Raw genomic sequence first — 24,850 nt, 5'->3', positions numbered from 1 at the left:
TCTCACACCCCCCCCCCCCGCGCCTCTCTCTTCAATCCACCCACGCTCCAACTTGCACTACCGTCTCATTCGTCTTTTTATTTCTCCCGCCGACCTGCTGCTACTTTCTACCCGTCTTTTCCTCCAAAGAAACCCGGGCCACTAGTTTCTCTTCTTTTAATACTTTGCTTCTGCATTTGTTCTTCCCTCTTGGCCGTTTGCCCATCGCCTCTCCTCCCAACTTCTTGGCCCGCCCCTACCGCCATCGCATTCACATTCAAAAGAGAAAAAACACGTCACATTGGTCTTGACTGTTTTCGCTGACGCCTCCTCCTCTTGTCCCCCGTCAGATGGCAGCTTTGTCGAACCACAAGATTACCGACCCGATCACATCCCACAAGTCTACGAATACTGTCTCGTCTACCGCCCGTCACGAAAGCGACACCCAGCCTCGCTCGTCGGCGACCATCCCACGGCCGTCTATCGACCACCGTCCCTCTGACCAGCTACTTCAACTCGGTCAATCCTCCCGCCGCTCCCACCACGCTTCCTCCGTTTCCACGAACTCCCTGCCTCGACTTTCCTCCCAGCGCTCCTCTGGCGCCGCCAGTAGCATACTCTCCCGCGCCAAGGACCGAACACAGAGCGCGTTCGCCAGCATCTCCGAGCCCGTTCTCCGCCCCCGCAAGTCCAATCCGGGTCTCGCCAGATTCACCCACGGCGAATCCCTCGCTCCAGTCACTAGGGTCTCTACTGCGTCTCCCTCCAAGAGTCCCTCTACCGACTCCCTCTCCTCGGGCGAATACACCGTCGCTACTCGCAACCCGCCCTCGCAGGCTTACGTCGATACCGACGCCTCTCTTCCCCTCCCCATCAGACAACCCCGCAGTGAGCCCAAGATGCACCAAACATCTTCGCGCTTATTGCGCATGACCGATGATGATCGGCCTTATACGAGGGTACGTTAACTCTCGACACATGGTTCTTATGTCTTTGTGTTTGTTCCGTCGCTAGCCGGGCTGCTGGGTGCTAGGTGAATTAGCACACGCGCTCAGCTTCCTCAATGTCACTGCACACGCGGGTTCTTACCTACTTCCGCAATTGATCCGGGCCCAACCCCTCCCTTAGCACATGAACACTTTTTTATGCTAACTTGTGTCGCGCAGGATTTCAAAGACCTCTTTTCTACCCTGATTGTCAGCCTCCTGCCCCTCTCTGCGCACCGAGTTCGACTAAGCAAGGTCGAATACACGTTCCTCTCGGAGGACGCCATCAACAACCTTGGCTCTCTCAAGTTTTCTCAGTCTAACCGCATGCCTGATCCCAAGGACCCATCAAGGATCGTTACCACGACCACAACGACCACGTTCTCCATGGCCAAGGACATGGCGCGTTCCATCTGCCAGCGATTTGTCGAGGCTCGCTTCATCGAGTCAGCCGACGGCAAATACCAGCAGGTCTACACCATGAAGGGTAGCGTGTGGCAGTTGACTCCCAAGGGTGTTGCCATTCTTAACCGCTTTTGTGCCAGAAACGGCATTCAGCAGAAACAAGTGGGCGAGCTGATGAACACGAGCAATCTCCAATTGGTAATCCTCGAGCGCGACCTGCAGAGCGACAAGCTCATCAGCGACTGGGGCACCATTGAGGTCATCTTCCGCAGATTCATGGGCTCCGACGGCCGCAACATCAAGTCGAGCGTTGCCGCCGCTGATTCAGATTCGCTGCACGACTATCAAGACGGTCTCACCGGTGTCAAGATGGCTGCCGAGCGCAAAATCAATGGCAAGACGTATCAAAACACCTTCACCGGTCGCGCCGCCACGGACTGGCTGATGGACTGCTCCACCATTGTTGACCGACGCGAGACTATCGAGATTGCCAGCCTGTTTGTCGAATACGACCTCGTCGAGCCCCTCACTCAAGACCGTGCCTACCTGGCGCAGATCCCCAGTCACAACCTGTTCCAGCCGACCAAGCATGCCATTTACCAGGTATCGCAACGAGGCAAGGATATTCTCTCCGGCACCGGCTCCAGAGGCCGTGCTTCCGAGAGTGAGGCGGGCACGGGGTCGCAGCGCAATGGCATCACACGAGACTCAAACACGCAGCGTCTAGACAAGATTCTCAACGACCCTGCTTTGCGTCTGCTCTTCCGCGAGAACCTGTCCGACACCCACTGTGAGGAAAACTTGTCCTTCTACAAGGATGTCGATGAGTTTGTGCACGTCTGCAAGGCCGGCATCCGCGCAGCCAAAAAGTCACCTAACGCAACCTCGATGGACGGGATCAAAGAGATCATGGCCCAGGCCTATGGCATCTACAATGCCTTTTTGGCTCCTGGGTCGCCCTGCGAGCTAAATATTGACCACCAGCTACGCAACAACCTGGCAACGCGCATGACCAAGGCTGTCGGCCAGGACATTGCCATGATTGAGACGCTCGAGGAGGTGACGACGCTGTTCGAGGATGCCCAGAATGCTGTCTTCAAGCTCATGGCAAGCGACTCGGTACCCAAGTTTCTACGCAATGCCAAGTACGAGCAGCAATTGCGAAATTTCGATGCCGACCTTGGCCGAGCGCCTGAGCGGAGCCAGAGCCGATCTACCCGGAAATAATGGCGCTGTGTTGGCACGATTTAGCCCTCCTTCTGCGTCGGCCCAAAACAAGGGCGTTGATTGTTGAGACATGACAGCTCGGGCGACACCCGCACCAGCGCGGCCCGAACCAATCCACTCACTGCAAGCCATGTTTTTCGTCTTTTTGCACGAAGTCAACGCCACTCTTATTTTGTCCATCATTCGATCATACATCTCTTTTCGATTGTTCTTATGGCGCGACTTTTTTTTCTTCTTTTTTTTTCGCAAACTGGGCGGCATCGTTTGATACCAAGACTAGATTCCTCCACACGATTTCGTGTTGCATTTACTGGTGTTTTTGCATTTGCTGCGCTCTATTCCATCTGAGGCTTTCTTCCATATATAGCTTGCATATGGCTTTCGACATTTCGATGCTACTTTTTTTTTTTCGATCTGCGGCTTCGGAAATTTTGGGTCCACACGATGACCGGCGGGTGGTATGCAGAATACCAGGGATAGATTAGGATTTCCGACCGCAAGGATGACTCGGCTAGACCTAGACATCGCGGACAGGAATTGGAAGCTACCCGGGAGCATCCCCGTGAAGGAAAAGAATTGGAATACTCTCTCGGCAATAGCATGAGAGTATCGCCGAAATGGCCGCAACACTGACCTCGGGGAGCCGTTCTTCTGGCGCACCGTGTGTAAACATGATGCGTAGAGACTTGGTTTCCTGGAAATCGGTGGTGGCTTTTTGTTGATGTTTGTTTTCCCCTCTCCCCTACAGAGTTTGGTTACCTTTGTGTATTTGTGAAGCATAGAAAGGAAAGCATCAGCTGAAAGAAGGGGGGGGATATTGGTTCGAGACATGAGGGAAAGAAACATGGCACGAATGACTAGGTGCATATTAGAATACATTTTCAAGCTTGATGGTACGGATTGCTCTGCCTGATGATAGTGAATGTTGATTGTTTCTGGTATGAAGCCGGATAGAAGCCAAATCTCCTGGGTTTACGAAACTCATGGTCGTCCGGCCAGCACCTGCGACAGCGTCTCAACGACATTGAGAGAAATTGAAATCTGGAACGACGAGTCTATGGGAATTGAGGAGATTGGGAGATATGGGGGGGGCGGTCATCCCCCGTGCCCCCCTCCCACGCCCGGGACGACAAAACAGGCAGTGATTTTCGTAACAGCAAAGGAAGAAGCGGTATTGGAACTTGCTCCCTGAACATTGAGCTCTCATCCTGTTTGTTTTGGCCTAGTTTCCCCCAGGTAACTCACAGAGAAGGACTAGATGGCAGGAACGGAGTTGATTTTCGGCTCATTCGCAGAAGCACAGTGACATGTAGGAGATTTTTCCGCAGTTTTTTTTTTCTCCTCCTTTTCTTTTTACTATTCTTGATTCAAAGCAAAACCGCTTCAAGGAAGGATTTCTCAGCCTTGTTCTACTTCACCTCTCGTGCTGAAAGAGGCGAAGGACCAAGAGCGGGGAGGAGGAAGGCCTTGTTGTACTTGTTCCAATTCAGATACATGCAAACAGCCAAGCCGGATTTATTGCCCTGTCTGTCGGTTTCTTCTACAGCAGCTGCAGGGAAGTTGGAGAAAATAACAAAGAAATGAACAAGAGAGAAGAAAAAGACAAGAGCCTCGAAAAAGTTGCAAGGTTAGTAGACCACTGGGGGGGGCCAACGCAGCCATCATTGACACCACGTGACGTTGTTAATCGGTGGTCTGCCTCAAAGAAATGGCACGGGCAGACGGGCAAGACGGGGGTGATAATCTGCGGCCGGAATGCAGCGCCGCCGGAGAAGTGGAGACATTTGCCGGCTCAGCATTCCGGACCTTTTTGTGACTCTCCCCCATGCTTCCAGGACTATGGCGGCACAAGCGAAGAGAAAAGAAGACAAAAATTGTCTCTGGTTGATCAAGCGCGGAGCTCTTTGTATGCGGGAAAAACATGAGAGAGAGAGAGAGAGAGAGAGATGGCCCCATAACCGCGGCGACAAGCGTTGATGATCCAAACCCCCACCCTCCTTTTCACCTGCCTGCCATTTTGCCAGTTGAAGGGTGCTATTCCTCCATTGCTTTTCTCTCTTTTGTTGTGATCAGAAATCCATCGGGAATGTTGAGAGCCCCGCTCCAACTTTGCGATCGCCTTTTTTTCGCCGACGGGCCACATGCGGCCCTATGGGCTCATCCAATGTCCATGCCCCCCCCCCTTCCCTCCCGGGAGGCCGGCCCAGTCCGCTACGGTACCTGGTGAGGTTGATCCGTTCCCTTGACCGGGGCCCGGGAACGCAGAACGTTTGTTGTTCATTTCCCCGTGTCGCAGTGGGTTGGGAGTGTGTGTTTATTTCGATCCTGATCCGGAAAAGTGCACGGTTGAGAGGAAACAAGAGACGGGAAAGAGGAAGAAGTCGATGAGCCCAGCACACCCTCATTCTGACATATAAAGCCTCTTGAACGGTTCCTCTCTTCGCAATCAGTTCCTATCCCACTCCTCTCCTCTTCTTCATCACAACTCACTCCAGTCCTTCGCTCTCTATACTACCACGCATTCTCACATCTTCTCCAACTTACACCCTTGTTCTACCAAAAATCACACACATCTCTCTCTCTCAAAATGTTCACCAAGGCCATCGCTCTCGCTCTTGCTGGCGCCGTCGCCGTCCAGGCCGGAGAGTACCCTCACCACCACCCTACCAACGGCACCATCCACACGACGCCCGCCCACCACACCTCCCCTCCTCACCACACCGAGCCTGCTCACCACACCGAGCCTCCTCACCACACCGAGACCATCCACACCGTCACCGAGGTCGTCGACGTCTGGAGCACCTACTGCCCCGAGCCCACCCACCTGACCATGAACAACAAGACGTACACGGTCACCGAGGCCTGCACCTACACCATCACCGACTGCCCCTGCACCGTCACCAAGGCTGTAAGTGAAAGGCGTCAAAACCCACCACCGCCCGCGCTCGCGCGCAAGCTCTCACGTAAACTTGGTTCCTCGTTGGTGCCAGCATGCTGACTTTTTACTTCTTCAGGTTCCTACCTACCCTGCCGGTGGTAACAACAACAACAACAACCCGGCTAACCCCCCTGCCAACAACAACAACAACAACGCTGGCAACAACAACAACGCCGGTAACAACAACAACAATGCCGGCAACAAGGGTCCCTCCCCAACTGCCGCTCCTCCCGTCGTCGGCGCTGCCGGCCAGAACACGGCCGCTTACGGCATGGCTCTCGCTGGTGCCATTGCCGCCGCCGCTATTGCTCTGTAAATGGGGGATTTCCCCTTCGGTGTAGGTCGCGGCTGGGGGAAGAACTGAGGGACTGGCGTTTTGTGGTAAAGGATTATGCTATTTTTTTTCCTTCATCATTATCATTGGACGCTGGGGTCCGTTAATGTAATATACATTTTTTTAATAATAAGACGACGCTCATCAAAGCGTCTTTCCTCCTTGCCTCATGTTGATAATAATCTTCTTTTCTGCTTTCCATGGCATTGGCGATCCCGTCCAAGTTCTCTAGCAAGTAGCATGGGCTGTCAGTGCTCCTCCTTCCTTCACGCGGCTTTTTCCTCTGCTCCCCCTTTGCGTTGTGCCTTTACCACTTAGTTCATTGCAGCTAGTTAGTACGTACTGGCTTGGGGAGGAAGAGACAGTGAAGAAAGCGAACAGACATCTATTCAAAACGCCAATAACCAATCTATGCAAGTACAAGGGAGGAGTAAGCTACTGGTCAAGCAAGACATGGCAAACCAAAAGTGCCACATCGTAGTGACCGCTCATGGCAGTTCTGCCACGCTACGACCAACATCCGCTTCATAGACCTGCTGTGTCTGGCAATAGTGCTGCTGCCCGCAATAGTTGTTGTTGTTGTTGCCGTTGCTCGCACCGCCAGCGTTCACGCCATGCGACAATGTCCTGCCATCCCCTGCGGCGTGACTCTGCTGTAATTCCTGGTTCTCATGGCGATTCCGTTGTAGGTCTGCATCTCTAGGATATTGCATCGCTGTTCCTAATGCCGCCGCCGCGCGACGAGTCGCCTCGGCCTCCCTTTGCACGTAATAGCTGCTCACCCTGTTCTTCCTGTGCTGTTGCTGCTCGCCCTCGCCGGGCCTTTCCCTCTGCTCTTCCGTTTCCTGCTCCGGCCCCTGCTCCCTTGCCGCCGTCGGCGGCTGCAGCAGGATGCGCTCCCTGTGCTCGCGGTCGCGCACCTCGCGGGCGGCGCGCTGCGTCAGCCTCTCCACGAGCCTCGAGTGCGAGTCCCGCAGCGTCCTGCGGACAAAGGCGGCCATGACGAGGCCGCAGCGCAGCTCCGTGTCCTCGCGCAGGTACAGCCCCGCGGGCGGCGCGTCGACGCCGAGCTCGGCCCGCTCGCGCGGCTCGCCCGGCGCGCTGCCGCCGACGGACCACCGCGTGCGCAGGTCCACGCCCATGGGCGCGTAGCAGTGCGTCTGCAGGCCCACGCCGTCCAGGTCCAGGAACGCGCAGCTGTACCGCACGGAGCCGCTCGCGAGCCCGCCGGGCAGGTACGCGATCCGGTCCGTCACCTCGTACCACACGCAACGCAGCTCGTCGGCCTGCGCGTGCGTCGGCGGCGGGATCTGCCGCCGGCCCGTCACCAGCGGGTTCAGGTCGATCATGGCTCGGTGGTCCTGCAGGAAGGAGACGGCGGCCTGCCGCGTCATGCCCGCCGGCAGGGGGGTCACGCTGGTAAACGTCGACTTCTTGGACATTGCGTTGCCCACTTCCTTGCTCGGATCTGTCCACTCGTAAGGCTTTCTTCTATCGTAGGAAAAAGCACCAGGCAACTGCGGCCGTGTATGCTCGTCTAGATTCTGTTGATGCGGCTAATCATGTGTAGGTTTGTATTCACATGTCAACTCTCCAAAAGCGATGACGTTGTTAAGGTTTCGTCGTCGACTACTAGCACAAAGGCAAGCAGCGGCTGGTGGGTAGCAGCAACAATCACGGCCACCAAAAGTTACCCAAAGGTGGATATTGCCTGCCTTTAAATGGCAGCGCTTTGTTTCCGAGCCTTGTTGTCCCCCAGAACCCCTGCCATGTTGAAGCTCTCGGCGCCGCCCCCGGAAGCCTCACCTTCCGAAACGTCAGCCCAAGACTACCCACCGCAAGGTGAGCAACAACATCTCAACTCCCCAGGATAAGCCTAGTATAGAGTCTCGCCAACTTCTGAAAATGTTTCTACGGACAATTCAAAGAGTTGCGTATACCGGCAACAGAGCTTCTGCTCTTATACTTGATACGTCTGGTTAATTACAGGGTAGTGCGGCGCAACCCTTGAATGCAAGATAAAATAGATTCACGCCGATAAATGAAACAGGGCTGCGCCACTTGGCAGAGCCCCAATGGCTGAACACAGCCAGGAGTCGGCATTTGCTGGCGCAAGGCTCTCTGAGCCTAGCTGATGTCGGCACTAACTTGGTCTGGACATTCGCGCTGCTATTTCGAGAGCGCGTTGTCGCGCCTCCCTTTGTATGGGTGGCTTGTGGCGTGCTAAATAGTGGGCAGGCTGCAACTATTGATCGAATACATGCCTGATCACGGGCTATTGAACGGCGGCGAGATATGCTCCTCCATACTGCCAGACTGGTGCATTCTTGAATCGGACGGCCAGTTGTCGCCTTCTGGGCTATAGATGGTTATCCACAGGCTTGCGCAACTCCTTCCGAAAAGTAGACAGGAGTCGGCACACACAAGACGACGAGATGCCCTTGACTCATTGAGCGATGCTGCTAAATGCAGAGAGCCAGGTTTGTTTTTTTATTGTGTTTCTAGATGCACGCATACGTCTTGTTCACCACACTGTAAACTATGACTCCTATCAGTTCATCTAGCGAAATCTAGCCGAGCCTTGGCTCCTACCCTATAGAATAACTTTAAACTCGACCTCAAGTAACCGAGTCGTGGAACCTGGCTTAGGACCTGTTTGACAAGTCTTGCCAGCTGAGGGTGTCAGAGCCAAGAAGCAGACAGCAAACACCATGTCAAGTTGTAGTTATGAAAGTGGTGCCGAAACGACCACATTGAGAACAGAGTAGCGAAACCTCGACGAGCTTCCTTAGCCTTGGTCCCAAAATGGCAGAGTATATCCGGCATCTGCGAGTTGCGAGAAAGTCGTATCGGGGAAATATTACCGTGACCAGGCCATGGTACTTGGCGCAAATATTATTCTTGGTCCGTCCACTCTTGTAATCGTCGTCGCTGCGGGACTCCTCAAGCCTCTATCTGCTGTTTGGATAGATCCAAACATTCTCTACCCAGCGTTACGGGCTCTGGCACTGGCACTGGCACTGGCACTGGCAAAGGCACTGGCACTGGCAAAGGCAAAGGCAAAGGCCAAAAAAAAAAAAAAAAAAAAAAAAAGGAGCTTGCGGGCTTCTTGGCTTCATATCGCTTCATATCCGTCTGAAGGCCATGTCTAATAAGCTGGCATGCTTCGAGAGATTCCACCAGTCCTTGTCTCAAGTAGACTCACGAGTGGCATCCCGCTCACCATCTTATGACGCCGGTCGGTTTGGTCCGTCACCATTTGGCTCTCACTTGACACGGGTGAGAGCTTCCGGCCACAAAAAGACTACCATTCTTCAGCCTTTTTTAGGGTGACGGTTTACTGCTACAACTACGTGGCGCGGATGGCGCAAAACCATGCCATCCATTGAGCGTAGCATGCATTGCCCAGTTGTACGCACCGAAGCCTCGCAAAGCATGATTCGGAACTACATCACCTACATGCAACCAGTATCATAAGCTGCTAAAATTACACTATTCTCGAGTGAATTAAAAAAAAAAAATCAAAGAAAAGAAAAAGTGTCCCAAACGCCGTCGCTGGAGGTTCTGGGTTGACCCTATGCGAGACCCCCCGTACCGTTTTATCTTTTGCATCCTTTTTGTATGTTTTTACAACAAAAAAAGTTCTTCTCTTTGATTCAGACCTTTGCAACACGGGTCCCTGTCCCTCCGCCTCTCTATTTCTCTCTTCTCTCTCTCTCACTCTGTCGCTCACTCAATCTATATCGACGTCGGAGCGGCGTCCCTACGCCAGCCCTTGGAGCGCATATTGAGCTCAATCGTCTTCCAGATGGACTCGACGGCCTCCTTGTCGCGGAAGCGGGAGGCGTCGAAGCCGTGGCCGCGCCAGCGGTCGACGGGGGCGGCCAGGACGCGGTGTCCCCAGTCGCGGACGTTATCCGGGGGCTGGTCGCCGCGCCAGCCGACGAAGATGCCCTGGACGTGCTTGAAGAGCTCGTTGGGGTTGCTCCACTTGTAGTTCTTGAACTGCCACGTCTGGCCGGTGGTGAAGACGGCGGCGACGCGGTTCCAGTACTCGGGCTTGAACTGCTCGGGCCCCTCGACGAGGATGAAGCGCATCGGCCGGGCCGGGTCCACGGCGCGGATCACGCGCTGCACGTGCAGCATGCTGACGGTCGAGGCGCCCGCGTCGGGCGGCACGAACTTGCCGTCCTCGAGGAAGGACCGCGCGTTGGACATGCGCAGCAGCGACGACGCCGACGGCGACAGCAGGATGATGGGGTCCGGCCGCCTCGACGGGCCCTTTTGGTTGAGCGACAGGGCCGTGTTGGCCACCAGGTTGGCCGTCGACTGCGACTTGCGCTGGATGAAGGGCGCGGCGAGCTTTCGCACGTGTGAAAAGTCCTATCCGTCTTCCGCGTTAGCTTTCTTCTTCGTCTCCCGTTTCATTCATGCGGCCGACAGTCCATGACACAACTGTCCGCCCTCTGACTGATTTTGCGCACCCTCCCCTGCCCCCGAAATGATCAACTGGGAAATCAAAGACTTTGCGACCTACCGTAGGCTTGATCCCTCGCAGGACAGTGTTGCGGTCCCCCATGCGACGCTCGCCGTCGTAGATGCTCGCTAGCCTCGGGTCCATGGTGCCCTTTCCGGCACGCGCCAGAACGGCCGTCGGCGGCGCGCCGGCCTTTGTCGCGGGGGCCGATGACGACGAGGTCGCGGCGGCGGCGGCGGCCGCTTCGGCGTCGCCCGCCAGGGGCTTGATGTACTCGGACTCGTCGCTCGCGCCCTCGAGCCAGGTGATGAGGTCGAGCCGCTCGATGAAGCCCAGGTTCTGGACCTTGGCGGCGGCGCCCCCGGCGGCCTCGAGCTCGCCGTTGAGCGTCGCGGCCGAGGCGTTGTACTCGGGGATGGCCAGCTCGCGGTTCAGCCAGGCAAAGTAGATGGAGCGCAGGTCGACGGGCCGGTCGCTGGAGATGAAGCGCGTCGGGGCGTCGATTGGCAGTGCCGCCGCCGCCGCCGCCGCGGCGGAGGACTGGTCCGGGATCAACAGGTGGCTCGCCTGCGCGAGGCCTACCTCGGGGGAGCCCGCCTCGCCAGACGCGCTGGGGACAATGGGCTGCCCGGCGGCGATGGCCTGGCGCAGCCGCAGCAGCGGGTCTTGCTCGTTGGCCGCCATTTCCGTGTGTGTGCTGGACGGAGGAGGGGGTTTGGGTGGGCGATACGAGACGGGGGGCAAAGAGAGAGAGAGAGACAGCCTCCCGGAAAGGTTTGAGCTCTCGATTAAGCAGCGCGAGTGACGACGGGCTGTGGTTGGCAGAGGTGGAACAGTGTGGCGCGGACGCACAAATGCGGTTTAGCGCGTGCTTGAAGAGGATGCGACTGAGGCTCAAGGTATCAACAAGCAACTGGTGTATGAGGAAAGAATTTGGAATAAGATTTCGAGAGTCATCTTCTTCGAAAGATGAAAGACACGCCCTGTTTCTCTTCTCTGTTCTTTCTATTTTTAAAAAAAGGAGATTTATCCCAATAATAGTATAGTTTGGCTCTGGATAATCAAGCGTGAGCAAGGACACGCCCGCCACCAGTTACCAGCCACAAATCTCACTTGGACTGGCAGACAGCAGAGCGCAGAGTTCAGGACTGACTTTATCATGGTTGAAAATATATGTACTCTTGTATAAATATTCTTTTCGTATGTATACCGCAATGCGTGAAATATGAGACGTGGCGGTGGGCATTCCTCTTTCGCCATGGCAAAACATTCAAATGTGCCCACCAACCCACAACCAAACCAACCAACCCTCGACAAAGGGAAAAAATGTTGATGCGAAAAAAACAAAAAAAAATAATCCAATAGTCGCTCAGTCTTTTGCCATGTGCAGAAGGACCCGTAAAACGCCAGCCCAGATAGTCTTTCATGAGACACTTTCATCTTGTCTTGTTCCTTTCCTTTGGAAACGAAATGCTTGGTTAAATACCGAGAATGAGTTTCATTCTCTCGTACGTGTAGAAGCTCACTGCGGCCAGAGGAATGACCTTGACGTATCCAATCGTTAGTCCGACAAAGAAGCCGCGGAAACCGCGCTCTTTCCAGATCATGCCTGCCGTTTCGCCGATGCGCAATCGCCGACCGTCACCCACAGCGCCGCCGACCTGCATGCGCCGACGAATGACCTCGAGCGGGTACGACGCGGTCTGCGAGATCAGGCCAGCGACGCCGCCGGCGCACAGCTCGGCCCAGGATCGCAGAGCCGCGGGCTTCCCGGGCGGGTGATTTGGCTTTTTGGGCAGGGTGGTGTATTGGGCGATGGAAGGGTGTCGCAAGAGGTCGGTGGCCGTGTCGTGCGTCAAGAAGGACATGCCGGCGTAGGGGAGCATGCCGAGTATGGTCGGGGAGAAGCCGCGGTAAAAGTTGACGAGGCCCCTGCGGGGTGTAACGGCCTCGACAACCTTGGCCGTCTCCTTGACGACGTCGCCGACGGGGCCCGGCGCGCTGGGCAGCCTCGCCGTGGCTGTCTTGTCTACCGGGTGCTCGTTGTAGATTTGACGGCAAATGGAGATGAGGGGCGACCGGCCCTGCGACTTTGTCTCAAAGGCCAAGCGGACGCGGATGACCTCGAGAGGATAGGTGAAGAAGACGGAGGTAACGCCGGCCAGGCTGCCACTGAGAAGGCGGCGAAGGGGCGTCTCGTAGTTCTTGTCGGGGATGATGACGGCGCGTATTTGCTCATAGGCCAAGAACTTGATGCCGGCGTATGGGAAGATTCGGAGGAGGGTGGCGGAATGACCGCGGAAGAGACCGCGACTGCCCTCGTGGCCGTATATATCTCGCATGGCGGACAAGACGCCAAAGGAGGAGCCGGTGTACTTTGCAAACTGGGGATTGCTGGCTTGGAAGAGAATCTTTACTCTGTCGAGGGGTGCGACGAGAGTTTTTGCCTAGATTGAACATGTCGGTCAGTACAGGAAATTCAGGTGCATGGTATTGCACACAGGCGCAGAGCTGTTGGACCGAGAGCCGATCGCGACGACGACTGCGACTGCGACGGCTCCGGCGACTTGTTGTCGCGGCGTGTGCGTTTGTATGTGGCAAGGGCTTATTCGGTGCTTACGGCGCAACCAGCGACTCCTCCAGCGACACCGGATCGCCAGGCATAGTCAAAGGAAAAGGTTTTTGATTTGGGCATGATTTTGTTGTCTTCGTCGGTTGGACAGAGGGCGGGTTCGGTCTTGGTCTGCTTCGCGGCGGCGAGGCCATGCTGCGCCTTGGACTGGGCGGCCTGAGCCATGGACGAGAGGTCCGCCGCGTACGTCTGCGGCATGGCTGGAGGGGCGGACCCAAGGCGGGGAGGAGAGGAGAAAGAGACGAGGACGGATGCCGGGGCGTAGAGGGAAGCGTGGAAGATGTCGAAACGTTATTGAATGGACAACATGCCCGTCTAAAAGAATTGAAAGAAGGAAGAGGGAGAGAGAGAGAGAGATAGCGGGGGAGGTAGACGAGGTGAAATTTGGTCGTGTGTCGGTTGTCAAAGGCGAAATTGGTCTGGGAAGTGTGTCGGGTGCCACCCGCAACAAGGCGACGGCGGGTTGGAGCAAATGATAGTCGCCGCTTTGGCGATTATCCGGGGAGCCGGATAAATAAGTGCGTCATTCGCTCGTGCCAATGGGAACTCTTTACTGAGTAATATGGTACATGGAAGCAAGCAGTCAGGCCGGCGGTCACGCACAAGACCGAAAAGAGCCCTTGTCAGTAGTCAAGAGCGGCGTGATAGTTTCTTTGCCAGATTCTTCTTTTCTTCTTTTTTTTTTCTATTTTGTTTCTATGGAATACTGAGCATTCATACCAAAGGTACCCCTGCCTCTGCCTCTCTTCTCTCGGAACCCAGCAGCCCATCCCTCACTGAGCGAGAACCCGCTAACCGCTAACCGCTAACCAACTGACTAACCCGCCAGCCGAAGCCGACAATTACCGAGAGATATTCGTTCAAGTCGGCGTTATGCCGAGCCACCCGCCAAATTTCACACACCTAGAGCTGCAAACACCACCACCAACCACACACGCAACTCGACATCGGCATTCTCACCGTCTTCTCCAGTTCTTTTCCTTCACTCCATTTTTTTTTTTTCAATTTCGATCATGCGAACCATGTAAGCTGCAGAAAAAAAAAGCCCCTCATCCTCCCCCCAGCCAAACAAATCGCAGTAAGTAAGTAGCTTGCAACCCCGTCGGCATCTCCAATGCCGCCTCTACCCTGCCCGGCTGCCCTTTCCTCGTCCCTGCTCTACCGCAGCCCGGACGGTGCCACTGTCATCCTCGACATCCCCAGGTCACTCGAGGAGAGCCAGGTGCGCGCCGGCGACGAACCCTCGGCCCGATGCCGCATCTACTCCTCCCCGGCCCCGACGGCGCCGTTTGAGACCCCGGAGCCGGCTCACGGCGTGGGCCCTCCCGAACAGGCGGCGGCGCAGATTGATGCTCTGATGACGGCCGAGAGTCTTCGACGCACCCTCAAGACCCTCTCTCAAAATTATGCAGGCGCGTATTGCCTGCCACGGCACATTGCGCCTCAGTCATCCTCCTCACCGTCCTCCTCTCCCTCATCATCACAGGTTGTCGAGTCGGAACCGTACATCCCGCCAGGCGCAACCCATATTCAGGGCTCCATACACCAAACCGTGCCATCGTTGCTGAAACGGTGCGCCTCCAACACATTTCACCTCATCGTCATGGACCCCCCATGGCCCAACCGCTCCGTTCGGCGCGCCACCACCAGCGCCACCGCCCGCTACAAGACGGCCGGCTCGCTCTCGGCCGTTGGCGAGCTCCTCCGCGCCATCCCCGTCCCCGCGCTCCTCCGCCCCGACGGCCTGGTCGCCGTCTGGGTCACCAACAAATCTCGTATCGTAGACCTGCTCGGCCGCATCCTGGCCGCATGGGGGCTCCAGGTCGTGGCGGAATGGACCTGGCTCAAGGTCACCACCGACGGCCGGCCCCTGTACCCGCTCGACTCGGTCTGGCGGAAGCCCTGGGAGAAGCTGCTCGTGGCCCGGCCCGTCGGCCCGGCCGCCGCCCCAGCCCGGCCAGCGGCGACGGTGACCCCTAGAACTATAGTTGCCGTGCCCGACGTGCACTCGCGCAAGCCCAACCTCCGAGCGCTGTTCGGGGACCTGTTCGAGCCTGGATACAGTGGCCTCGAGGTGTTTGCGCGCGGCCTGACGGCCGGATGGTGCAGCTGGGGTGACGAGGTGCTCAAGTTCCAGCAGCCGCAGCATTGGCATACAACGCAGAATCAATAGTCTAGTACTGGATACCAGTCTCTCTAAAAGAAAAAAAAAATTCCATATCATATACAGAGTGGTCATATCGGGACCACACGATGCAGCTACAAGTGCGCGTTGCGCATGCATTCTAAAAGTACAATTCTCTCTCTCTCTCTCTCTCTCTCTCTCTTCTCTTGCGTGCTCCTTCTCAGACAAGACGAAAGGCCGGATCCATACATACTTGTTCTGCATATCCGCCATCAACACCCTTATTGCGCAGGCTTGGAGTTCGCCATCGCCTCTCCGTCCTCCTTTTCCAGGGCATCCTTGCGCAGCGCAACCCGCTCCGCGGCCGACTCCCTCTTGCCTTTGCCGGCCGCGGTGCCGGCCGCCTCCTGCACGATGGCGTCCCACTTGGAGTCGAGCTGCACCTGGTTCGACCACTTCTTCTTACCCGAGAGCAGGTCCTTGGCCAGGCTGGCCAGCTTCTTGCGGTCCTCGGACCGGGGCTGCCGGCTCGCCATCGGGATGATCCTGTTGGCGGCATTGTACTGCTCCTCGCGGCGCTGTTCAAACGTCTTCTCCCGCATCTCAAACAGCTCGTGGTTCCACGGCTCCAGGTTGTCCGGCACCGCCGGCCACTGGAACGGCTGCGCGAGCTCTACTGTCATGATCTTGAGCGCCTGCGGGCGGTACGTCGAGCCCGGCCGGTTCGGGCGCTCGGCCAGCGGCCGCCCCTTGACGTACGACCGCACCTTCTTGACCTCAACGTTGTAGAGGTTCCACAGGTAGTCGCGGAGGTCGAACTTTGTGAATGTGAGGGGGACCTGGAAGCAAGCTTCGTTCGGCGGCAGGTGCTCCTTGCGGAGCATGGTGATGATGTGCGTTGGCCTGGACAGGTTTTCGTCCTCGTTAGTTGCTGTCCTTTTGCTCTGTTTCTAGGGTCTGGAATGGAGGAGCATACAGGTATACCTGCTTCTGGCCAAGCCTGAAGCCAGGTAATTGGCGCGCAGCCGCGGCCTTGACTGCCTCGGCCATTGCGAAGAGTGTATGTGCTTTTCTCACGGGTTTCGTGATGGCTCGAGACCTCGTGCGCTTGCGTCGCGATGAATTTGTCCCAAAAAGTTGATCGCTCAATCGAGCCGTGGCTGGTAAGTATGTTACTAAGCAAAATGTGGCGCAGGCGGGGATCTGGCTGCAAGTGCCACTGCAAGTTGTCCCAGCCTAACCGTTGGAGATTTAGATCCCTTGCCAGGGCTGCCCCCCTTCGAATCGTCCCTATCAAAAGCCGAGCAAGTCTCATTGAGGGAACAAGAATACTTGGTTGCGTAGAGCCATCGGCCTTAGTGCGACCCGCGTGACCACACCACAAACGTCATAGTAGATACTGTGCAGTCCGCGCACGCCGGCCTTGTCGTGTAACCGGCTGGATTTTAAAACATCGGTGTGCGTGAGAGTTCCTACGCCGAGAATGATGCTACATAGCTTGATTTTGCGAAACCGCGGTGCCCTTGACGCTGACTTGCCATGTCCGAGGAACCTACTACGCAGTCCCGCCCGCTCACGGCGTGGAACCAGGCCGCACTGCGCGGCTATATAAAACAGGTGCACTGCTTCAAGACCGATGGCGGTCGTGACGCGCTGGACGCACTAGGCAGACACCTCGACAAGGCTCTGACGTGTGTCTGTCGGCACATGCCTTACATGGCCGGCACTCTGTCGCTCTCCAGAGAGCAACCCGGTGTAATTGTCCTGCACACGCGTAAGGACGACCGAATCCTTCACATGAAGTGTGATATGAGCGACGAGGAGCATCTAGCCTATGCGAAGCTTCAGGACCGGGGCTTCCCAGCAGGGGTCTTTCTTGGGCCCTTGTTCAACATTGAACTCGCCCTTTCCGAAAACGGCCACGAGATCCCCGTCACCGCAATCCTACTCAACTTGGTAGATGGCGGCATACTCATGTCCGTCTTTGTCCATCATGCCATCACAGACGGTATCGGTGTCAACTGCTTTCTCTCTGCCGTAGCCGCAGCGATGAAAAACTCGGATACGCTCCCGCCAGAGCCGCTCTGCTTCCCCCGAAAGATTGACGTTCCGGTGCCGTCCACGTCTGACATGATGGGCAGGGACGCTACACTAGCCAAGACATTGAGCAAACAGTGCCCGGAACTCAAGTTGGTGGATCCTAGCACTGACCATGCAGACTACATGACCACCATGTACGGTGTTTCTAAAGTCAAGTTTGGTGGCATCTTCGTATTTGGCCCTGAGAAGCTGCGGCTGGTCAAGGATGCGGTCGTGTCTGCCGGCTATTCCAGCACGCCGTCTACATTCGCTTGCCTGGCCGCGCTCTCCTGGGCATTCATGACTACTACGAGACTGAGAACAGTCGGTATCGCTGACGAGTCGAGACAGGGAGACACAAAGTGCCGTGTGATTATGCCGACGTGGTGGGGAGACCGACTGTTCCGAGAGCAACTCAGAGACTACGCAGCGAATGCGGTCGCGTTTACCGTAGCCTGGCACGGCGCCGCGGACCTGTTCACCATTGCGGAGACGGCTTCGACGGACTTGTCAGCTGCCAAGGGCGCGCTGATGCGGGTGGTGCAGAACATTGAGGCTACGCTTGGCAGCGTCAACGAGGAGTTTGTCAGGACGCGCTCGACACTGTTCAACAATGTCGGCGATCCGCGCCAGATCCAGTACAGTTTCACCCCATCTGACCCGACGCAGTTGTTCTTCAACTCGTGGCGGCGGCTGGGCGCCGACATTGAGTGGACGATACCGACCGCGGCCGGCCTCGAGCTGATGAAGGCCGACGCGGTGCGCAAGGGCCAAGGGGAGTGGAATGAGAGCGCCGGCTTGATCATGCCCGGGAGGCGGGAACATCAGGAATACGAGGCTGTTCTCAGCTCAGACGCCGACTCCATGGAATCGTTGCGAAACAATGCAGCTTGGAAAAGCTGGGTTGACAGGCAGATCTTCTGACAGCTACGCAAGCTAGAGGACTGCCGCCGCCGCTCATCTATGCCTTTTTATTTTTTTTTTGCTCCGTCACAGATGCTCAAATTTGATTTATATATGGTGAACTCTGGATGATAGTAGGAATAGACTTCGATTGGCCAACACACAAACTGCTGCTACAATGTAAGAAGACTACCTAGTATCCTCCACCACTCAAATGGCGGCCTAGACGCAGGCACGCTGCCCACGTCTGGTCGAAATCTTCCTTCTGTTATAGGAAAGGCTCTGCTGAAAAGATGCCTTCCATGGTCGGCGGTCCACTGGCCTGGTACGTATTCCTGCTCGAGATAGTCGAGCGTCTGCGTACCCTGAATGCTTCGGGGACCAATCCAACGTGTATGATGGAGGTCGAAAAGCATGGCCATCCTACACACGTTACCAGGCTTGTCAGAATATCACCAGACACACAAGCAGCGGAAAAGGTGGACATTCTGTACTCACATGTGGTGTCGTCGCCCGCGCAGCATCCCCGACTCCAATGGCATCAGCTCGTACTTGTGCCAGCCATTGAAGAAGATCGTTTCCAGGACTGCCTTGCCCGTCAGATTCTCCCGATGACAGTTGTAGGTCTGTCTGTGGAGGAGATCTTTGGGCGGTGACTCGTAGCAGTCCATGATCTGCAGCGTCAGGATTCCGATACCATCGGTCCTGACATTCTCGTACGTTTGCATGCTCAGGCACGCCTGCTGGCTTTCCATCTCAATGACCAGAAACCACTGGTTCTGTGGACCCGCGTCACTATACTCAAGTTCGTCGCTATGCCGGAGGCATTTTGAGCTGACATGAGTGAGGGCGTCGACGTGAAAGCGGCGTACGGACTGCAGCAAGATCGGATGGCTTTTTGGCACGCCGTTGGAGTAGAGGGTGTCGTGTATGAGATAGAATGTATTGCTACATCCTTTGAAGTCCATGTTTGCCCTCTTGGTTCTCGTCAAATTGTGGATGTTGGGAAGAGATGCGTCCAGGTCTTTCAAGACGGCCATCTCAGGGTATATATACCCATGATAAACGTACTCGAGATCTCTGGTGGGTCAATGTATCACGGCGATACAGCATTACACCATCAGAATCTATTGAGCAAACAATGAGGAAAAAGTAACATCAGAAATTCGGCGGTTTCAGGCGCCGCGACACAGCGCGCGGTAGACAGACGTGTACAAGACTAGCAAGGAGCAGTCGGCCGCCGCGGTGAAACTCCTCTTGTAGTACGAGCCGGCAACAGAAAACGGGAAGTACTGTTGCCAACCCTAATAGTTTTTTCTATTCGACATGGCAAACACGATACGGCAGTTTTCACGTTTCAACAAACCGCGAGCTGAAAGCCGTTTCCTATTGTAGACGCAGCGATCGATTTGTGGGGTAACCCGATCTAGCAATTTTTGAAAGTTTGCAAAGTTTGGTCTCCTGCCTTGCTGTCATGTTAGTCTTTCAAGCCAGAAAACTAGAATGCCAAAGCATGAGAATTGATTTGCCTCTAAGGAAACTAGAGATATGGCAGCCTCCATGTTTGCTGTATGAATGAATCTGCCAAGGACGCCTGTATAGTTGCTCGCACTCGGTGCCCCACTTCATGATGCCATTCACTGGAGGCGGCGTCCGTCAGCTTCTCTCATGAACAAACAACAGCGCATCCTAGACCACAAGCTCTCTTGACGCTAATGGCGTCAGAAGGTCTGGCAATGAACTCTCCAAGCTCAGATACCCAGCATAAAGGCGCAGGTGTCGCCGCCGCTGCTGGCACTGATGTGCCGACTAAGACGAGTGCAAACGCCTCAACAGGTGACGACGACGACTACGACAACACCGATGCACCACGCAGCAGCAGCAAGACCCTGCAGGAAAAGGCCGCCGCTACAGCACCCATAGTCGGGGACATGGATCTCTGGAAACAGCTGGAGCTGGAAAAGTCGCGGTACCCCGGTGCGAGCACCTGGGCGCCAGACGAGGAGCGGCTGTTCGAGCTGCTCTTCTTCCGCGAGGGCCTCCCCATCCTGCCCTCGCACTGGGAGCTGGACCTGCGCGCCGTGCCCATCTCCGAGGCCAACTTTGCCGACGCCGAGAAGCAGCCGATCGTGTACGCCCACTCCAAGGACTTTCTAGGTATGAGCCGCATCTGTCGTGGACCGCAACAGCCGCAGATGAGCTAACACGGATGACCAACACCCCTGCCCGAAAAAATAGCCACTAGGGCTATGGTGCGCCTCATCGAGCTCACCGCCGCCATCCGTACCACCAGCGAGTCTGGCCTGCATCACCGTGTGCCAGGCATGATCAAGGAAGGGCTGGACAGGTTTCTGGCCTGGGCGGCCGAGGACGGAGGCTACCACCACCGGCGCGTGGTGCCCAACATCATCACCGAGGTCGTGGACACTCTGATGCTGGAGAGCGATATCACCGATCTCCTGCAGGGTCGCATGCGGGCCTTGGCGCGACTGCAGCGCGAGTACCTCCGCGAGGACCGGGACCCCAACTTCTGGCATGGCACCTCCTCGGCATCCACGACCAGGACCGCCGCCAACGGCAACGCCTCATCGGCGGCGGCGGCGGCGGCAGACAGGGACCACCTATTGCTGCAGAGATACTTGTCGCCGCGGAGAAAGAGGCACGCCAACAAGTACCGCCACGGAAAAGCGCCAAAGTGGCGCCGGCGCAGCGACAACGCGATGGAGGACGAGCTCGCCGGGACGCCGCACCACCCGCACACCGGCGGCCATTTCCAGGACGCCGCGGCGCCTAGGCGACGCCGGACGTTTGCCAGCCCTGCCAGCGAGCTCGACGAGCTGGCGCGGCCCGGCGACGGCGACCGCATGCGGTCCTCTCCCGCCGGCGAGCACCGCCTGCTCTCATCGCCATCGACGACCGGCACATGCCTCGACGGCGGCGGGCCGGCCGTCAGGTACCGGCGGCAGCCGCCCGTCGTGTACGGCTTCTTCATCCTCAACAGCTCCGTCTTCATCCTCACGGCGGACGCGTCGCTGGGCGACCACGCGTACGTGAGCTTCCACGTCGAGGCCGACTTCATGGAGCACCGCCAGAGCGTCTGGAACGCGCTGACGCTGGCCATGGTGGCGTGCCTGGCGCGCGACGAGATGAGGCTGCGCGCCGACGACTTTGAGCCGCAGCCTGAGGAGGAAGACAGTGATCCTGATCTCTAGAAATTTACCTCCTTCGCAAGAGAGGTCCACTCGCTTTTCTTGTTCTTGTTGCCATGTCTTGCATTTGTTCTTTTTTTTCTTCTCTCTAGGCAACAGTCATCTACTGGAGAGATGTTGTTGTTCTTTTTCCTATGTCTAGCAAACTCACTTTCTGAAAGATACCCTGTCATCGCTAGCTTTTATGTATGAAGCAAAGAGTGGCTCAGTCTCGTAAATTTACAATGTTGAAGACAATAGATGACTACAGACGGAAGTGTACAGTGAATTCTATGTATTGTAGCCGAGTTTTCCAACCTCGCTCGTCTTTCTTCTCTAATCTATCAATGCCAACTCAAGAAAATAGCTCTTGAATGCGTAGGGAGCGGTGTGTTGACAAAGCCGCCCCGAGTCTATATGTGCCACTCCAAAACGCCGAACCAAAATATTGTGCCTTCTTTTGGTAATCCCCCCAATGAATGTGAATAAATATTACAAGAAATGCCCGACCTTGACAGTATACATCGAGCCGTTACCTCTCTTTTTTCGAAACTAAATCGTACATGTGGACACAGGCCCGTGTCATGCATCACTCGCTCTCTCATCGCGCCGATTGATGCAGTCCATCTTCCTCATCGTTTGCTGGCTCAACAACCAACCCTGTAACCTTCATGACCGAAACGAGGTGATCTGTCAACGCACCGATGCCGCTTTTACAGCTCGTTTTCCTTGTCCACGGGCATCCAGACGTCGAGTTGTCGAAGGAGTCGTTGATACAAAAAGAGCATACAGCCACTTTGGATAAACGTCCACACGCCACGAGGCCCCACACCGCGAAACCAACCCTCTAGACCTTCTGTTCTGTATATAACCTTGAGGCCTGTGATGACGGAGGATGTTTCGAGGGGAATGGCACCGGGACGAGGGCGATGTGTACTAGGCGAGGACGTTGATATTGAGCGCTTCTGCGGGTTCGGGTCTTTGGCGTGTGGAGAAGCGTTCTTCAGCATAGAAGGGTTTACTTGCGTCTGTAGTCGAGTCTTTACGACGTCAAGAGGGCACGTTATCACGCCGGCGAGACCACCCGCTGTGGCACCAGTGAGGAGCTCGAGGCTAACGCCAATGTCACGGCTCTGCTTGTACTGTCGCGCCCACGTCTGGAATTGCTCGTAAAACATAAATTGCAGCGCCGAAAAGGGCAGATCACGATATAGCGTAGCCTTGTAGCCGTGGAACATGGCAGCTGGGCCTTCGGCGCGGACAATTGTGCGTGCGGCGTCGACGGTGCCTCGATAATTGTAGCCAGAACGGAAATGGGGGTTGTTGTAGCGCCCTTGTAGCTGAAGCCGCGTTTTGAGGACTTCAGAGGGTACATATACGATAGAGGCAGCCAAGTCACCGAGAAAACCTGTCATGTCTACTGTTAGCTACGTGGCCTGGCCAGGGAGTTTGGCGGCAGTGACAAACCTGCTGAGAGATAGGCTAGATGGTGTTGCAGCCCGTGGTCGATGAGAAATCGTTTGCTCCATTCGTAAGTCCCAAAGAACATGAGGGTTCCCGGGAAAGAGCCGCCGAGCGCAGGAAGCCAACCGCCATAAAGACCCCTCCTGATGCCTTCTTGTCGCAATATTGTGTAGTATGAAGAGGTCAGCGAGCGATATTTCGATGGCACGTTGGGGTCGCCTTGTTGTCGAGTCTTGACTGTGTCTAGGGAGTGCATCAACATGTCTCCAAAGGCACCGCCCGTCCCTCCAGCAAGCATTGCCTACGTCATAGGGTTAGTAGATTGCCCCGAACCGTGAGAAGCCTTGGCGGCTGTAGCAACATACGTGGACATAAGGCGGCCGCCCCTCGACGTCTAGATCTTCTTCCGGACCCATGAAGTCTGTGCTCACGAGTCCTCCGTTTCCAGTGTCCGTGATATGGCGCGCAAACCGCCCTTCATCGCGGGATTCAGAGGGCAAGCCGGCGAGGGGTGAGGAAGCCGCTGTCGCTGTCGCGGAAGGGTCGGGGGCTTCAAATCCAAGCGTTTTGAAGCCCAATGGCATGGCAGAGTCAGACGGATGATGGATATATGTGTGGAATCTGCGTTTCGGTGTTGACGGTGGTCCCCGAGACCGAAAAAGGGTCGAGTTGAATTTTCCGGCGCAAAAGGCAAAAGGGGAGGGGGCGGAAAGCAAAGGCAAGATGCGGCACGAAAAGAAAAAATCGACAGAATGCAGATCCGGTGCCGTGACTATGCGATTGACAGAATGATGATGGAAGCGAAACAACTTGGCAACACCGGTATCCCGAGTAGTTGTATGCTAGCTGTGCGGGTGTGGCTGCTTGGGGATGCCGATTGTCTTGCCTGTGGCTAGTTGAACTTTTTTTCGCGGCTCCGAGCGCTATCGCCGTAGTGATTTGTTTGGTGGCGCTCCAGGCTGCTATGATTGGGTTGGTGCCTGACGGAGCCACTTTTGGCATCTGCCTCTCTGCTGGAATGAGATGGTGAAGCTGGTCATCAGTACGTAGTCAATTCTGTACCGTTTTTATAGTATACAAATATTCTGGTCATCCAGATCATATGTTGCTTATTCTTGCGAAGCGCAGAGGTATACCAGAGGCTACCTTGGGCTCGCAATGCGCTCGCGCGCTCGCTAATGTTGAAACGAACACCCGCCATAGAAATACACCTAATATACAAGCAAATTATTACCCTTTTTCACATACGCAAGCTTCATAGATCTTCATTGCGCGCCCTGCGTTCGATGGGCCTTGGTATGTGCTCCCACCACTTGACTGCGCCGAACTTGTGGAAGGGGTACAAGATGTGTGTGACTCTGCCCACCAGCAACCTCTTGGATACAGGACCGTAGGTATTACTGTCTATCGTGTGTCCAGGTCGGCCATCTCCTTCTATCCAAACATGTCCCTTTGGAACCTTGACTTTGGGAAACGGGTATGGAGGACGCGTGTGAACCGTGTCCCCTTCCAAGCCGACTATTCGCTTGATAGCCACGGCCTCTGGGTTTCTGGGGCTTCTATACGTCAGGTCAGTCGCACATTCATCCACACGACTAAGTTGTGCTGGCGTGAATCGATATCATATAAGCCGTGGCATCATCTCCGCAATGGGGCTTACCTCAGCGTCACAATCATCCCCCTTTGCAGATTCTCTTGTGGCGACCATTTCCACGTCAGAACAACGTCCGTTCGTAGGGTCGAGTCTTTTTCCCCATTGATATACGGATACATGGACTGACCCCGCACGGATGTCGTTTCCACAACGTGCGCATTGATCCAGGCAATGGCTGGCAGCCACGTCGCAAAGACACCGAGTCTCCAGGCAGTTTGGCCTACCACGCTCTGTGGCCGCCAGCCCCGCCAATTCTGTATGCGCACCCACATGGAGGTCATGGTTAGCCGCGGAGACGCGAGTACCTCCTCGTGATTGACAGTCCCTGCTGTAGTATGCTGATGACAATGTTGAGAGCTTAGCTTCATTCAGAGGTTTGAAAATGCCCGCCAAGCGGCCTGTGGGTCCCATCGCGAAATGCCGCCGTCCCTGAGGAATCAACTTACAACACAACAAGCG

General features: G+C 55.9%; 12 protein-coding genes across 12 annotated transcripts; 5 read left to right on the top strand and 7 right to left on the bottom strand.

Moving 5' to 3' along the window:
- Positions 1-329: 329 nt before the first annotated feature.
- On the top strand, positions 330-2,597 carry V2A60_001817 (regulator of G protein signaling domain-containing protein; the record flags this gene model as incomplete). The annotated part of the gene is made up of 2 exons (XM_083253172.1): positions 330-938; positions 1,146-2,597. 2 exons carry the CDS (start codon positions 330-332, stop codon positions 2,595-2,597), a joined length of 2,061 nt encoding a protein of 686 aa, XP_083109298.1.
- Positions 2,598-5,184: 2,587 nt separating this feature from the next.
- Positions 5,185-5,851, top strand: V2A60_001816 (uncharacterized protein; the record flags this gene model as incomplete). Its single annotated transcript, XM_083253171.1, has 2 exons — positions 5,185-5,505; positions 5,612-5,851. 2 exons carry the CDS (start codon positions 5,185-5,187, stop codon positions 5,849-5,851), a joined length of 561 nt encoding a protein of 186 aa, XP_083109297.1.
- A 506-nt stretch (positions 5,852-6,357) lies between these two features.
- Positions 6,358-7,311, bottom strand: V2A60_001815 (uncharacterized protein; the record flags this gene model as incomplete). Its single annotated transcript, XM_083253170.1, has 1 exon — positions 6,358-7,311. One exon carries the CDS (start codon positions 7,309-7,311, stop codon positions 6,358-6,360), a length of 954 nt encoding a protein of 317 aa, XP_083109296.1.
- A 2,296-nt stretch (positions 7,312-9,607) lies between these two features.
- Positions 9,608-11,030, bottom strand: V2A60_001814 (RNA pol II accessory factor, Cdc73 family-domain-containing protein; the record flags this gene model as incomplete). Its single annotated transcript, XM_083253169.1, has 2 exons — positions 9,608-10,252; positions 10,407-11,030. The coding sequence occupies 2 exons, from the start codon at positions 11,028-11,030 to the stop codon at positions 9,608-9,610; spliced, it is 1,269 nt and encodes a 422-aa protein (XP_083109295.1).
- Positions 11,031-11,824: 794 nt separating this feature from the next.
- Positions 11,825-13,176, bottom strand: V2A60_001813 (coenzyme A transporter; the record flags this gene model as incomplete). Its single annotated transcript, XM_083253168.1, has 2 exons — positions 11,825-12,793; positions 12,967-13,176. 2 exons carry the CDS (start codon positions 13,174-13,176, stop codon positions 11,825-11,827), a joined length of 1,179 nt encoding a protein of 392 aa, XP_083109294.1.
- Positions 13,177-14,092: 916 nt separating this feature from the next.
- Positions 14,093-15,151, top strand: V2A60_001812 (MT-A70-domain-containing protein; the record flags this gene model as incomplete). The annotated part of the gene is made up of 1 exon (XM_083253167.1): positions 14,093-15,151. The coding sequence occupies one exon, from the start codon at positions 14,093-14,095 to the stop codon at positions 15,149-15,151; it is 1,059 nt and encodes a 352-aa protein (XP_083109293.1).
- A 233-nt stretch (positions 15,152-15,384) lies between these two features.
- V2A60_001811 (mitochondrial 54S ribosomal protein uL23m) lies at positions 15,385-16,153 on the bottom strand (the record flags this gene model as incomplete). The annotated part of the gene is made up of 2 exons (XM_083253166.1): positions 15,385-16,006; positions 16,080-16,153. The coding sequence occupies 2 exons, from the start codon at positions 16,151-16,153 to the stop codon at positions 15,385-15,387; spliced, it is 696 nt and encodes a 231-aa protein (XP_083109292.1).
- A 489-nt stretch (positions 16,154-16,642) lies between these two features.
- Positions 16,643-18,106, top strand: V2A60_001810 (uncharacterized protein; the record flags this gene model as incomplete). Its single annotated transcript, XM_083253165.1, has 1 exon — positions 16,643-18,106. The coding sequence occupies one exon, from the start codon at positions 16,643-16,645 to the stop codon at positions 18,104-18,106; it is 1,464 nt and encodes a 487-aa protein (XP_083109291.1).
- Positions 18,107-18,579: 473 nt separating this feature from the next.
- On the bottom strand, positions 18,580-19,125 carry V2A60_001809 (uncharacterized protein; the record flags this gene model as incomplete). The annotated part of the gene is made up of 1 exon (XM_083253164.1): positions 18,580-19,125. One exon carries the CDS (start codon positions 19,123-19,125, stop codon positions 18,580-18,582), a length of 546 nt encoding a protein of 181 aa, XP_083109290.1.
- A 696-nt stretch (positions 19,126-19,821) lies between these two features.
- Positions 19,822-21,297, top strand: V2A60_001808 (uncharacterized protein; the record flags this gene model as incomplete). Its single annotated transcript, XM_083253163.1, has 2 exons — positions 19,822-20,242; positions 20,324-21,297. The coding sequence occupies 2 exons, from the start codon at positions 19,822-19,824 to the stop codon at positions 21,295-21,297; spliced, it is 1,395 nt and encodes a 464-aa protein (XP_083109289.1).
- Positions 21,298-21,986: 689 nt separating this feature from the next.
- Positions 21,987-23,321, bottom strand: V2A60_001807 (mitochondrial carrier domain-containing protein; the record flags this gene model as incomplete). Its single annotated transcript, XM_083253162.1, has 3 exons — positions 21,987-22,681; positions 22,741-23,038; positions 23,103-23,321. The coding sequence occupies 3 exons, from the start codon at positions 23,319-23,321 to the stop codon at positions 21,987-21,989; spliced, it is 1,212 nt and encodes a 403-aa protein (XP_083109288.1).
- A 671-nt stretch (positions 23,322-23,992) lies between these two features.
- Positions 23,993-24,672, bottom strand: V2A60_001806 (endopeptidase catalytic subunit; the record flags this gene model as incomplete). Its single annotated transcript, XM_083253161.1, has 2 exons — positions 23,993-24,296; positions 24,398-24,672. The coding sequence occupies 2 exons, from the start codon at positions 24,670-24,672 to the stop codon at positions 23,993-23,995; spliced, it is 579 nt and encodes a 192-aa protein (XP_083109287.1).
- Between the last annotated feature and the right edge of the window lie 178 nt (positions 24,673-24,850).

The sequence above is a fragment of the Cordyceps javanica genome, chromosome 1 (genome assembly GCF_051103115.1).
Source record: "Cordyceps javanica chromosome 1, complete sequence".
NCBI classification, from domain to species: Eukaryota; Fungi; Ascomycota; class Sordariomycetes; order Hypocreales; family Cordycipitaceae; genus Cordyceps; species Cordyceps javanica.
The sequence above is the reverse complement of the archived record's forward strand: the minus strand, read 5'-3'. Positions and strand labels throughout refer to the sequence as shown.